Raw genomic sequence first — 13,833 nt, forward strand, 5'->3', positions numbered from 1 at the left:
TTATTTTTATTTCCTTTTTTGTTTGTTTTTACAGTCATTACTTTTACTTTGTTTTTCCCAATCACCACTAATTTAGTAAAAATATTTTTTAGATTCACTATAAGGGGATATTTTATAGCAATAAGCGCATTTTATATCCTCCTCGGTGTGTTGTGTTTGCATAACAACTGCTCCCGGTCCTTTCGCATTATTAAGCAGGGGGCGGGTCCAGGCGTTTCAGGGCGGAACGTTCGGACGCCGAGGCGGGGGGGAAGGTGGTGGGGAGGAAAAAACAACAAGCACCGCTCCAGTCAGCAAACATCCATGAGCGGTGGTGATGAGAAGACGGATACGAGGCTCCAGTAGCACCGCAGTCCGCAGGAAACACGGAGGTAACGGGGAGTTGTCAAGATACCACCGGGCACAACGGAAAACACGTTCATTGGCGGTGAGTGTAACGGTTTCTTTATTATAAAGAGCACAACAAAACACAGACGCACATTTCAAAATAATAATAATAATAAAAATTCACCCGCTTCGAACCGCTCCGTTTGCTGCGGGAGTTTACCCACAAATGTGCGGGCATGTCCGGGCAAGAGACGGGACGGCGACGGGACTAACCAGGTGGAGGAGAGCGGTTGTAGATGTATTTCAGTCCCCTTTTCTCTCTCTTTCTTCCTATCAGCTCCTTCTCTTGCTTCCCACGGACACAGCTCCCCGTCCCGGTGTTTCACGATCTCCCTTTCCCCGCCTTGTTCATTGCACGCTATTTACAGGTAATTAGCGGAGTTTAGCACCAGAAAATAAATGCGCATCGACTCGCCCCGTGTATTTTCCACGCCAGTCACTGATATTTTGAGTGTTTCTCGTGTTTGTTTTGAGACTCTTGAGGCGAAAAGGTGGAGAAAGTGTGGAGTTGGGATGAATTTAACAACCGCGCTACAACTAGTTAGCTGGTTGAAAGTAAGCTAGTTTATGTTGTGGCTAGTAAACAAAAACAACAAATATAGAGATTATAAATTGGTTTAAAGTCACAACTTCAGCTGTGGTTGGTATTATTTCGGTTAGCACCTGCTTCTATAAGTTTCTGTAATATACGGTGACAGTTTTGTGGATGTTCGGTGTGGAGGGATGAACGGTCGGATGTGGCTTGGCTGCCCGGGATATAGTGCTCTTGAGGCGGATACAGCGCGGCAGCATTCCCGGTGGTGCTCCGGAGACCCTATGTGAGCAAACTTGATGTAAATGTCAGGTGATTTGTCTAACTGTGCAATTACAACGCATTCGAACTTAGATACAACAAAAATATAATTCCCCTCGCATGCTCTTGTCCTTTTTTTTTCTAGTTATAAGACAAGTGGGTTCATGACTTTACTCGAGCGTGTCATTTGCACGCTGATATCCACGGGAGATGTATTCCTAGTTGCATGAAAGCAGTGGGTGAGACAGCAGCTGAGCTCACTGTGTTTGCTCCCCCAACCCGGGCTTTGCATGGAGGAGAGCCCGTGCACAGATGGTGCAGCAGAGGGAGCCACTTTCTGCTGGAGCTTTGAGCCTCTGACCAGCACTGTGGTTGCTGCCAGGCCTCCCTGCAGCCCCCGGGCAGTGTGTTTGTGTGTGAGTGAGTGTGTGTGCACGATCCCTTTCTGTGTGTCTCCCTGTCTATGTTTGTTTTTATGTGTCTGACACTATGGTAATACTGCCAGTCCTCTGATGGCTGCCAGTGGAAATTCAAGACAGGGCTTGCAGTGGCATTGACACACAACACAAGTGCACATTTGATGTGAGTGAAACTTGCTGCACAGTTGCTGCTGGCATATCGTTAATTAATATGCTACTTAATTTGCCTGGAGGAGAAGTTAGTACAAATTAAGACAGTTTTGAATTTCAGTAGCACAGCTAATTAGCATGCATTGGCAAAATGGAAGAAAACCATTCTTAATGCTCTGGGAAGAATGGGGGTCACTAATTATATTGTCTTGTTTAAACATATGCATCTTACAGTAATAACATGGCCTTGTTAGTCAGTGTTTTTCCACAGCTGTTCAAGATGTAGTTTCCCTCCTTGACTCCATATGAGATAACACTTTTACACAGTAATATTTGGCCGGGGCCTTATCCTCCGTAAACACAATACCAGTGTATCCAGTTTCAACTCTTACATTTGACAGCCCAGCCTGTTTGTCTCCACTTACGCAACAAAAGTACAGGACAGACACCCTTGACAAAAAAGATGTAACAGTCGTTCAGGCTCTGGCAGGGGGCCAACAAGGAAGAGCGGGGCGAGTGTTTGCACTCAGTTGGCACAGTTGAGGATGGAGTGAAACTCATTATCTCCCTGGTGAAATGGGCGCTGCACGCGGCACATGACGGTGTAGCCAGGACGCCGGTTTCACTGCCCACACCCTCCATGCTGCTGTGTGTGCAGATTTGCGGTGTGGACAGACGGCCGTCCAGTGATTGTGTGGTTTGGAGGAAGGGAACAATGAGCATAGGTCTTAGTGGTGAGCAGTAGAAACTGTGCAGAGCAACCTAATCTCCTGCTGTGTGGAACACTGTCCAGATTAAGGTAATTCTGAGGTGGGAAAAAATGTCTCCAGTGGATCTTTACAGTTTGGCACATCATCAGGAACAGCTTGGTGAAATATGCTACAGGAGGGCAGCAGGTCTGGCGTAGCGTTTTTAGCCGCCCACTGGGTCCCCCTACACAGGGTGTTTCCATACGTTTGGCGCCTGGTGTTACTCATCACTACATCAAAACAGAGATTTATTTTCAGTTACATCTTGTATGTCTGTTGCCTCTCTTTACAAGCCACAGTCATTTCAGAGAATTGATATTTCAGAGAAATATCATTTCTCAAATTATTTAAAAGTGCTTGCTTAATATATACACTGTGGTTCAAAAGTTGGGGGTCACCCAGGGAATTGTATATTTGCCATGAAAACTCACTTTTGTTCATGTGCTAACATAACTGCACAAGGGTTTTCTAATCATCACTTAGCCGATTAGCTAACACAATGTAGCATTAGAACACAGGAGTGATGGTTGCTGGAAATGTTCCTCTGTACCCCTATGGAGATTTTCCATTAAAAAATTTCCAGCTATAATAGTCACTTAGCACATTAACAATGTCTAAACTGTATTTCTTATACATTCAGTCTTATTTTCATTGAAAAATAATGCTTTTCTTTCAAAAATAAGGACATTTCTAATTGAGGCCAAACTTTTAAACAGTAATGTCAGTCTTTGAATGGAATGGCCCCACCATCATCAAGAGAATGGGTGTTTCTACTACAAAGTCAGCCACCAGGGTGATTGTGAAGTAAAATTTAGAAAGTCCTTCTTTGCACAGAATGCCTTATCTATTAAAGGTTGCCCAAACTGCAATGCTCTACCTATAGCTACCAGAGAAACTCCACCTTAAGAGACTGTAAAAGGCCCAGCTGATTAACAATCAAACTTGTGAACATTGAGGAAATCAGGCACTTTAAAAACAGGCACGTTTACCATAAGCATTTTGTGCCAGCACTTTACTAAAATAATAGCACTTTAGGGTAGGTTTAACACAGCCAAAATTAATTTGTTGTCATTGTTTTTGTTTTTATATACGTCTGTAACCCTCGACAACGGGTGGAAATTAGCCATGTGCTAAATCCAGCTTACTTACGGCAATCTTGTGTAAGCTGTTTGAGATTGTATGTTCATTAATATGCTCTGTGCCGTCCAAATAAGTGTTTCAAAAAAATGTAAATTCAGAGACCATCCACCTGTTTTTGTGTTTTTTCACACCTCTTCCTGGGCATTGAAATGATTTATTTCCCTTTAATGCTGACAGGGTGCCAGAGGGCGAAGTTTCCCGTGATAACAGGATGATATTTGGCACTTTTTGTTTAGTCTTAAAACAAATCACACCCAAATTACCCGCAAGCGAAAGATCACAATAGATATGAGTTAAACATGGTCCCACAAACGCAGTTATATTTACACCTCCAAGCACACAGCTACTTGTCATCTCATTCTAAAGTTTCCGTCTTGTGTCCCCTTCCTCTCTCCAGGGAATTTACCGCTGAGGCGTCGGATGGATGATGAGGAGGAGGACATGTCACGGCCCATCTCGCAGCTCTGGGGAACGTCCTTTGGGGACGTCAAATTCGAAGACCGCGCCACACAGATCACAGCCGGACAGGCCTTCGCCAGCCACGACAACAACAGCATCAACGCGCTGCCCTGCGGCTTACACCGGCAGCCTCACATACCCTTTCACGGTGAGGAGGGGGAGCCTGCGCAAGTGATGCGGGCTTATGGGTTTAGAGGCTGAATGTACAGCGCTGAACGATGTACACGCAACATAAGCTCCCGCTATTAGTCACTGCCTTTGTGTGTTAAATTCCTCACTGGAAGCTGTCCTCAGAGATCCAGATGAATAGATGTTGGTGTGATTAACTTACTAGATTCAATTCTAAAGTATCACTACAACATGGATAGGAAAAAAAACATTTTCCATGTATTTGTACATTTGTTGTGTAACATCCATGCTGAAGAGTTCAGCAACATGCAGTTCTGTGACACACTTTTCTGTGTAGTATTACATCTGTTAACATCTTGTTAATCTAAATTTGGCATGCATTCCATCCAGTTTGTTTTATGGATTTTTACATGCGAAGAAGTAAAAACAGAACAAGAATTTCATACACACATAAAGGTGCATACCAACACTAATGTAATATGTATATATCAGTTTTAATCCAATGGTGTTTTCCCATGTCTAATCAAATCAGTGTGCATCACGCTAATTGAATTGAACCAATGTTGAAGTAGAGTGTTGTTTGTTTGTTGACTCGGTATCAGCGTGTGAGAGGTGCAGATTGTTCTGGGTTTAAAGTCACCAATACATAAATACCGCTGACTGTTATTACCTTGACTCTCATTGTAATCGAGCCAGTAATGGGTGTCATGCACTTGGCTCGGTGCCACCGTCTCCTCCCCAAACACAGTCCAGGGCACTGAGCTTCTACGAGATATTATGGCCCTCTGTGAGAGAATAGCACGGCATTCTGCACACATGATAACATAAAAAAAATTGTTTTTCCTCCAAGTGGCATGATTGCAGAAGCACATGCCAGAGGCGGCGAGCAAACCCAGTGACACAGCCCGCTAAAAGGCGGCAGCTCACTGAGGACCTTGCTGATTTAATAAGGTGTTTGAGTTTTCTTCCTACCAACACTCTCCCTCTTTTTTTGTTTGTGGACTCTTCAGTTATACTTTGAGTGCTTAGCTTGTAATTTGTCTAGTCACGAGAAGATCTGATATAACCTGTTTGGGTTTCAGAGGCCATTACGGGAGCATGTTTATTTTGTATTTTTGACTAATCTGGTCAGACACAGCTGTGTTTGGGCCATTAATGCCAAACAAGATAGATATCACAGGGCTGTAGGCAGTTTGTGAGGCTTTTTGCTGTCTAGTCTAGCTTCAAAAAGAAAAACATTTGTGGTTTTATTGAACTGAAACTACTAACTACTAACAAACATTAAATACGACTTGATCTTATATTCATCTTGGCACTAACACCGACATCTTAGCATTTCAGAGAGTCAAGTCTTAAGAAGCTGGATGTTTTTACTTTTAGGCAACGCTGGATTGCGCTCACATTTTCCCGCTCAGTTTGAGCCCATGGAGGACCGGGGAGAGAGGGAGGTTGAAGAGGAGGAGGAAGAGGGCAGAGGGGAAGACAATGACAGAATGGCGGAGCGGCCCGAGGAGCAGGCGGGGGTGAGCGTGGAGGCGCAGATCGGTCGTAAACTTCGGGAGATCGGAGACAAGTTTCACCAGGATCACGTTGAACTGGTAAGCCTCAGTCCTGAGCTGTGGAGCAGATCCACGATTAACCGTCCACATCAAACACCAGACTCTAGAGCTCAACCTTACCATTTACAGACTGTTTGGGTCAAATTTGACCCATTTTGACATTTTATTGCAATAGAAAGACATTAAATTAAATAGTATCAGCCTAAAATTTGGATGACTTTTCTGAAAGTAACCCAAAATACACAAAAATGATTGTACATTCAGGTTTTTTTGGGTCTATTCAAACTGATTTTTTGGGGGGTCAGATCAATGAAAATAGTGGTTTTAGGACATTTTTAAACTGTGTTTGTGTATTTTTTCTACCACTTACTATTGTTTTTTCTATCATGACTTCCTGTGTTATTTTCAGTTTCAATAACTTCTATTTAGATCTTTAAGGCTGTGACGTTTCCATGTAAAATAGGACATGACATTATGTGACGTCAGATATTTCTCACCAAGACGAGTGGTGTATAATCTGAAAAATAAACTCTCTGCTCTCTGCAACATCAAATAAGAAAAAAAACAGCCATTTATTAGTGTCCGATATGCTAAATGGGCTAATATTGAATAGGGCTGGACTCGAATATTCGTTCGCTACGGCGGTATCCGGATATTAATTTTGGTATCCGAATATTCGCCCTCTGAAGTCACGCTTCACTTCGTTGCATAAACACAAGACAAGATTCTGAAGACCTCCGCTGTTTGGGAATTCTTCAGTTTAACTGAAGACAAAACGAAGGCAAAATTTGGACCCGAGACCAGACGAACGGATCCGAATATTCGGGCCGTCTCTGCCACAAGCCCCCCACCCCGGTCGGACGTTAAGGGGCAGACCGAATATTCGGATACTTGTCTTTAATAGGGCCTGAATATTCAGAGGCCGGAAACCACTATTCGGGCCAGCCCTAATATCAAATAAAGTCAGTGAAAATCAGCAGCCAAACAGAGCATTTAGTTATGGTTCCCTATGTTCTTGTGTTCACACTAAGACATGTCAGCAGCTTCAGACAAACCGTTTAAGAACCTACTAAGAAGTAAAACTCTATTTTGCTGACTTGTGCTTGCGTGTTTTGTCGGTTTATCCTTGGTTAGAGGCGTGAATCGAAGCTACCTGATGCCATCTTGCGTCTCGCTCTCAGGAGGAAAGAGTCATTTTGCCAGCTGAAACGGCTGCAAGCCACAGCGGCTAAAAATAGCTTTTTACGATGATTCAGCCACTTTCTTGGCTGCACCGAAGGGAAAAAAAACTCCTCTGAAATCATCAATAAGGCGTGATTTTACAACTTCACGAAAGATACAAATCTAAGAAACTAAAAAACTAAATGTTCTCTGTTGTTTTTTTTTTGTTTGTTTGTTTGGCCAGTGATATCTGAACCACTGAAGGGTATAGAATACGCTGACTGTCACAGTATACCTGCCACTGATACCTTATCGTTACAGCTAATGGAAATATTAGGTTATGTTTCCTGGTCTACACAGACAGAAGAAGGAAAAAAGTCTATGCCGTCATCTGGGAGTGACAGCGTTTCTGACCAAATGCCTTTGTCCCTCTGCCCTGTAATCGAAAAGATGTTGTCCTGACTGTTGTGTTTTCTGTCGAACGTCACACTTGAACTGTTTTGGGTGTTTGGAGCGTGGAGGTTCAATGTTTGCAAACCTCCTCAGGAAAAAGTTCAGCACACTTCCCTTGTGTAATTCATGATAAGTGCTTAATTGTGCCCCGGTGTTTGTAAAGCAGTTGTTGTCTGTCCTCCCAGTTCCAAGTAGTCACATGTCCGCTAGCTTTAGTTAATAAGTACAAATAAACCGGGACAGGTAGGTTTCTTATCTGCTTTTGCGACTGCTCTGCCAACAAGGTGTGGCCGCCGTGTTTTGAAAAGCTCTTAACTGTGCGGTTAATAGAGAAAGTGAAGGAAAAAGGGGGGACAGAACAGAAATAAAGAGTGGAAGTTTTGATAAAGTCAGTGGGAGATCAGGTGAGGTAGATGGGACCGTCGCGAACAGGGAAGCGAGCTCGTCTGTGTCTGGGTAGACTTGGCCGGCTGTTTATGTGCTCAGCTAAAAATAGAGTCTGACTCACACACTTATAGACGCAGCCAGTAACATGACGGCTACCCACAATACCTCAGTTGTCCTGTCGCCTGTGTGTGTCTCTGTGTGTTTTTTTGGTTTGCAACTCTGTGACAAGGAGATAAGAGAGAGCTGTTTTTTTTTTTTTTTTTTTTTGCTTTTTTGTCTGCTGTCTGGCTGAGGTTGGTTTCATCCTGCAGGATCTGATACTGCTGCTGTAGGAATATTCCAAAGGGAGAATAATCACAAGTTGTCCTTTCAGATATCCAATCACTTCTCCACATTGTCTGCGCCGCTATTGTTAGCCTCTTTCACTCCGCTTCTCTGAGCAGAAGTTGCTGGTGTGGGCTAATGTGTGTTTTTGTTTATGTGAAGCAGACTCCCATCACTTTTGTGGGCAATAAACTGTGTGTACTGTATTTCAGGGGGGAAAAGTGAAGGAGTAGAGTCAGCTTTCTTAATATTTCGGGGTACAATAACCCTAAAAAGAGCCAATGAAATCCACATTATCCTCGCAAATGAGCACAGAAGGACGAGGTTCATGTGGAACACCAGGGTACTGTTTAAATAAGCTCAGCAGTGTAGAATTAAGGCAATTAAGGACAATTAGGGTTACATTTAGCGGTGCTGGTTCAGTTCAGTTCAGTGTGCTTGTTCTGCATCAAATAGCCTGTGGCGAGCTCTGATTGCTACACTGGTGGAGACCTTGATGAAGAGAGCGAGGGAAACGGATCGCAGCAAGAAACGCTTATGCAACAGGCTGCAATATCTGAGCGCAGAAAGCCCGTGGGAGCTGTGCAGGATCAGAGATGAGATGTTAAGATCCAGCAGGAACCCCGTCATCCGTCTGCCGTCCACGAGAGCTGAACACCTCAGTAAGGAAGTGACGGAGCGGTTTTATGCTTTGCTTTTCTTTGTTTTGGTAATTATTCAGCAGATCGCAAAAGCGTTTCACTTTGAGTTTTTTATTGTTCCATCAAGGAACGGGGTGGAGTTACGTGATGATCGGCGTACGTTTGTCCGTCTGTCTGTCTGTTAGCAACATTACGCAAAAACAGTCTAATGGATTTGGATGAAATTTTCAGGGAAGGTCAGAAATGACACAAGGACCAAGTGATTAGATTTTGGCAGTGATGCAGCTTATAGTCTGGATCCACGGATTTGTTAAAGATTTCTGCATCATTGTGAGATAGCAGCACAGCGTCACTGTAACTATGACAACAAGTGAACACTATGTCAGCTTCCTGTTAATGTTTGCATGATTGCGATCCTACTACAAATCCACCGCTGCAGACTTGATTTAATTAATCCCAAGATGGAAATTATGTTAAGAAGTATTTCCTGATCAGGAACTGAACCTTCGCCAAATCCTAGCCACCAGACCACCAAGAAGCTAAGGTTATCGGGACTTATCCGTTGGAAAGGATACAAGAAAAGAGCACCCTTGGCGGAGTACTGCGCTCCCTGACTGCTTTTCTTGTTTAGAAGTCACTAAGTGCTGCATTTAGTGGAGTAAAATCACTGAGAATGAGTGGGTTAAAGATGTGTGTTTTGCAGGGACAGCCTGGTAATTATAATCAAGTTTTTCACTTAGAGACAGCAGTTGGATCCTGAAAGTCCCAGAGGGAAAAAAAAGAGCTGTGCTGCTCTGGGGTGTGCGTGTTTGACGGACGTGTTTTCTAGACACAAGCTAATGTTGTGGAAACATCCAGTCGACTTGGTCATATGCTTTTAGCTCGCAGGGTTTACCACAGTTCACAGGGCTTCACCTCAGAAACCTGTTATGAGGAAATTGTTTCACAACTTTTCAAAACTGGAAAGCATGGTGATTAGCAGGAGGTTTCTGAGCACGCAGCCTTTGTAGATGGTGATAACTTATGTGTCTTTCTTTTTTCTGTCCCCTCGCAGTTTATGAGGCATCAGAGACAAAACCTGCCTGTCTGGATGCGCCTTACGATGGCCCTGTTTGGCTTTTTGTTTCCAAGAGAGGCCCACGTCCCCCGTCTGAGAGGAGCGCAGAGATGAAGGGACTTCCTGCCGGCCCTTTGCCTCGGAGTCGGACTTTAAGAGATGGCAGTGTAAGATGGAACACGGGTTTGGATTTTGTTTTCTAATTGAATATGAAGATGAGATGAAGAAGACACTGGTCACCGCTGGACGGAGACTGATTACAAATTTTTGTTTGTTCTGTTTTGTTTTGTTTTATTTGAACTTTTTTTGTTTTTTTTTCTGCCTCTCAAAGAAGAAGCCATTGTGTTTGAAGAGATATTTTCGAAATATTTGTAAGATTACCTATTTTGTACAGTAAACTGCTCTTTTTATTTGGTATTTCAAGTCTTGAAGGACCTCCATCAGTCCGGGGAATGCCTTATTCTCTCCTGCCACAGTACATACTCTTTTTGCATCAAGAAAAAATCGTTAGGAAAGAGATCGCTTTTCAGATTGGGCCCGTCTTTGGGTGACAGACTGTGGACATTTCTGTGCAGAAGTTACTGATTTAAAACCTTGAGGACTCGAGGCACACTTCTGATTTATTCTCTGAAACACAATAAGCCCTGTACTTATCCTTTAATGCTCCACACTGGCTAATTCAGACATGGTCGTCGTGACATTGTGGCGGTGTAAGAACACACCGTCAGTCGGTCTAGATTTGTGTTTTTTTTTTTTTCAGCTTCCACGTAGACACGAAGACGTCGCATCTTTTACGGCGTCATCCATCAGCATCTCCGTCTCCAGAACCGCTCATATCGTTAGAGGTGATCTTCCGGCCCGCTGCGTAGTAGATTCAGACGCCGTTGATTTAAAGCATGTATACTTGAATTTAGGTGTGCTGAAGACACTCAGACCCGACGTTGTGATTTCAGTTCGCGGGCCACGTGTTCGTCTGTTTGCAAATCTCTGCATTCACTTTGAAACCAAATGAGCACAAAGTTGAACGAATCTCACCCGGTGGGATTTACAATCAGGGAACCGGAAACAATCAGACAGCTGAGAAGCTTTGGAGAAACGTCACCACTTTCCAAAGAGTTCCAGGATTTACTCCTCTGGCTGAGTTGACAATCGCAGTTTTATTTGTTTGTTTGTTTGTTTGTTTTTGCCCCTTGCTGCATTGTGGGTCGCCTGTGAATGAGCAATATTCAAGCCAGTGGAAGGAGATCAGACGGACATTTCCCAGAATGTTACCAACGTAATACGCCGCAATCTACGCATTTCTTCTTTGTTACAGAAACGTTTTGGGGTCACAGAGATGCATTTTTATTTGATTTCACTCCAGGTGTAAATGTCTGAAGCACTGATTTGAACCCTGATGTGCTCAAACGCGTTAGTTATCTCAAAGCGCCGGTGGTACATTCTGCTCCGCTTTAGTCAGGACAGCTTCTGTACAGTTTAAATCCGTTTTTTATTCACACGCCGACGCGTCCGGTCACACGTGAAGTGTGACGACACAGCCACTGTTCCTAAATGTAAAGTCTTTAAGGACTTCATATGACGTTAAAAATTCCTCATTTGATGTATTATTTCAGTCTGTTGTAGATTCATGATATGAACTTTGGAAGACACTGATGCTTTTTTTCTGCTTTTATGTTTTCTTCAGGGAGTAGTTAATAACCGCGGTAATTACCCGACACGTACTCTTGAGCTGGATTTGATAAAAATCTGCTTTAGTCTTTCATTCATGCAAAGACGTTTCATTCGACTTTTTGCATTTTCCAAAGCGTTTTCACTCGACGCCGGCATGGAAGTGTGTTACAGATTGTCAGGTTGTTTTTTTTGTTTGTTTTTTTTTTAACTACAGGAGTAGCCAAACCAAAAGTTTGTTTCCTGCAAACACTGAACGCTGAGCCAATTCAGATAGTTGTGACACACTCTCTCTCATCTCCAAAAGCTTCTTCGTCACGTTTAACTACTCCCTGTTTCTTAACGAGAACGAGTTTTGGTTTTCTTTGAGATAATTTATTCTAATTTATTTTGTGTATATTTGCCCAGTGCTACTGTATAGATGCTATCTCAGTGTGTACAGTCCTTTTCTTCTCATTGTCGAGGTGCATTGGGTTGCGTGTTTGATGCCTGTGTGTGGGGAGGTTGGACTAAAGCCATGTGCCTCGTGCGTTCTCACACGAATGCTGTGAGTCTTTCACAAATCACGTGGAGAATAAAAAAAAAAAACAGACAATCAAATGTACAAAACGTGCCTTGTGAGGAACAGACCTGCCACATCATCATCATTAACACTTGGCATATTTACCCCAAAGTCACTGGTCACTGCTCTCGTTTCACTCGGGCTTTGTGAGATCAATACGCAAACAAAAAAATGATCTTTTTGATTTCTCACATCAGCTCACGAGGCACAGGCTCAACCTTTGACATCTCTCAGCACGAACGGCGAGTTTCACCATGCAAAACCTTCTCTTCAATATCAGAAACGACTGTTTGCAATGTGCACTGTAAAAACAAAAAGCGACTATTTTTTATCTGTATACTGTATTTTGCGCCTCTCTCTTTCTACTCCTGTGCTGAACTTCCCCTCTAGATTTCTTGAAACCTTTTTGAGATCTGTAATATGCTGGATCGGCCCGGCTCGTCTGGGTTTTTGTGCTTTATTATCTACAATCTAGTAGGGCTGCGGGTTTGCGTTTGAAGGAGGAATGAGCCACCACGGTGCCCAGTATTATTTGAGAAGGGTTGAACGGCCACTCAGCCGGTGTGGGGTTGATCTGAGCCTGTCGTTACCAACCACTGTTGCAACCTTGACTCAAGTGAAAACATTTGTTCTACGTTCAACCTTCAGTGTCTTTGCTATCAAATTTTTTCAATCGGTTTTTGAATAATCAAGAAAAGAGTGCATCTTTACTGTCAAGTGCTGTGATTTGGTGTTTTTATACATTAGACATGAATTTGACACAGCTGTCGTTGCTATCTTTATAAGAAAACCTTTTAGCTAAATTTTTTCCATACCTTTTTGTAAGAAGACGACGACGAAAGAACTACAACTCGACTTTTTTGCTTTTTCTATGATTGCTTTTTTTTCAATGTTGTGGCTTTTTTTTTTTTATCTTAAAATTTCGGATATTGCCAAGTCTGCTGTGTCACTCTCAGTTCAAGGGCTTTTTTCAATATATGTAAATGGAGTAAAAATGCATGTCCAACATTCCTGGAAAAAAAATCTGTATCCTAAGGATTTGAATGTAATTTAATGGAGTGAAAAACCACAATATCTCTTTGAATACGTGAAATGAAACAGTGGAACTTATTTCAGACGTTGCTTTCTTTACGTTCAGAGTGGTCTCAAGGATTTCACATTCATGTGTCCTATGAAGTGAGACCCAGTCCAGATGTAGCAGTTTTTTGATAAAGCATTGGCTGTGTTATCTTTGGGACTGCTCTGTTTCTCCTGCACAGTCTTCAGACGGCGCAGGACGTTGGAGCGATGGAGGGGTTTGGAGGAGGACCGGGAGGGATGTTTGTTCTTTTTCTAGTGCAATATGCTGTACATAAGAGCTTGGCTCACACAAATCTTACAAATTCTCTTAATTTTTTTGTTGTTCAATGGGTACATCGCTTTTTTTTTGTTTGTTTTTTCATTAAAACTTTATGGACAATTCATCCGGCTTGTGCTTCATTTGTTTCACCAAACACAAAAACACCAAAACACAAAGAATCTTCTCACACAGATTTCCTCTAAGAAAGTAAACAGTCAGCTCTATTTTAATTTCTTTTTCTTTCTGCACAGGCCATCTTAATTATGACACACATTTGCTGTGTTTGTAGAACAAAACTGTGCCTGCGACTGACATAAGGCCTCATATTGGTTCCTGTTATTGGTATTGACTTGTCTGATGAGGCTTCATCTTAAAAACTAATTAGTAATTAGCAATGATCTGGTGTTGCGTTTGCCCATGTAAACAGCATGTCCTAGTGGCACAAACTCCAATCAA

At 42.8% G+C, this 13,833-nt stretch overlaps 1 protein-coding gene across 1 annotated transcript; it reads left to right on the top strand.

The window, feature by feature from the left end:
• Positions 1–268: 268 nt before the first annotated feature.
• On the top strand, positions 269–13,501 carry bmf2 (BCL2 modifying factor 2). Its single transcript, XM_022195898.2, has 4 exons — positions 269–427; positions 4,036–4,245; positions 5,607–5,824; positions 9,806–13,501. The coding sequence occupies exons 2-4, from the start codon at positions 4,059–4,061 to the stop codon at positions 9,920–9,922; spliced, it is 522 nt and encodes a 173-aa protein (XP_022051590.2). The 5' UTR covers positions 269–427; positions 4,036–4,058; the 3' UTR covers positions 9,923–13,501.
• Positions 13,502–13,833: the final 332 nt, after the last annotated feature.

This window comes from Acanthochromis polyacanthus, chromosome 16 (assembly GCF_021347895.1).
Source record: "Acanthochromis polyacanthus isolate Apoly-LR-REF ecotype Palm Island chromosome 16, KAUST_Apoly_ChrSc, whole genome shotgun sequence".
Classification (NCBI taxonomy): domain Eukaryota; kingdom Metazoa; phylum Chordata; class Actinopteri; family Pomacentridae; genus Acanthochromis; species Acanthochromis polyacanthus.

Bases quoted from the DNA above. Each gene is read 5' to 3' on its own strand.
- bmf2 (XM_022195898.2), top strand. From the start codon at position 4,059: ATGGATGATGAGGAGGAGGACATGTCACGGCCCATCTCGCAGCTCTGG. The intron at 4,246-5,606 runs GTGAGGAGGGGG...TTTTACTTTTAG, and splicing joins GCCTCACATACCCTTTCACG to GCAACGCTGGATTGCGCTCA. The intron at 5,825-9,805 runs GTAAGCCTCAGT...GTCCCCTCGCAG, and splicing joins ACCAGGATCACGTTGAACTG to TTTATGAGGCATCAGAGACA.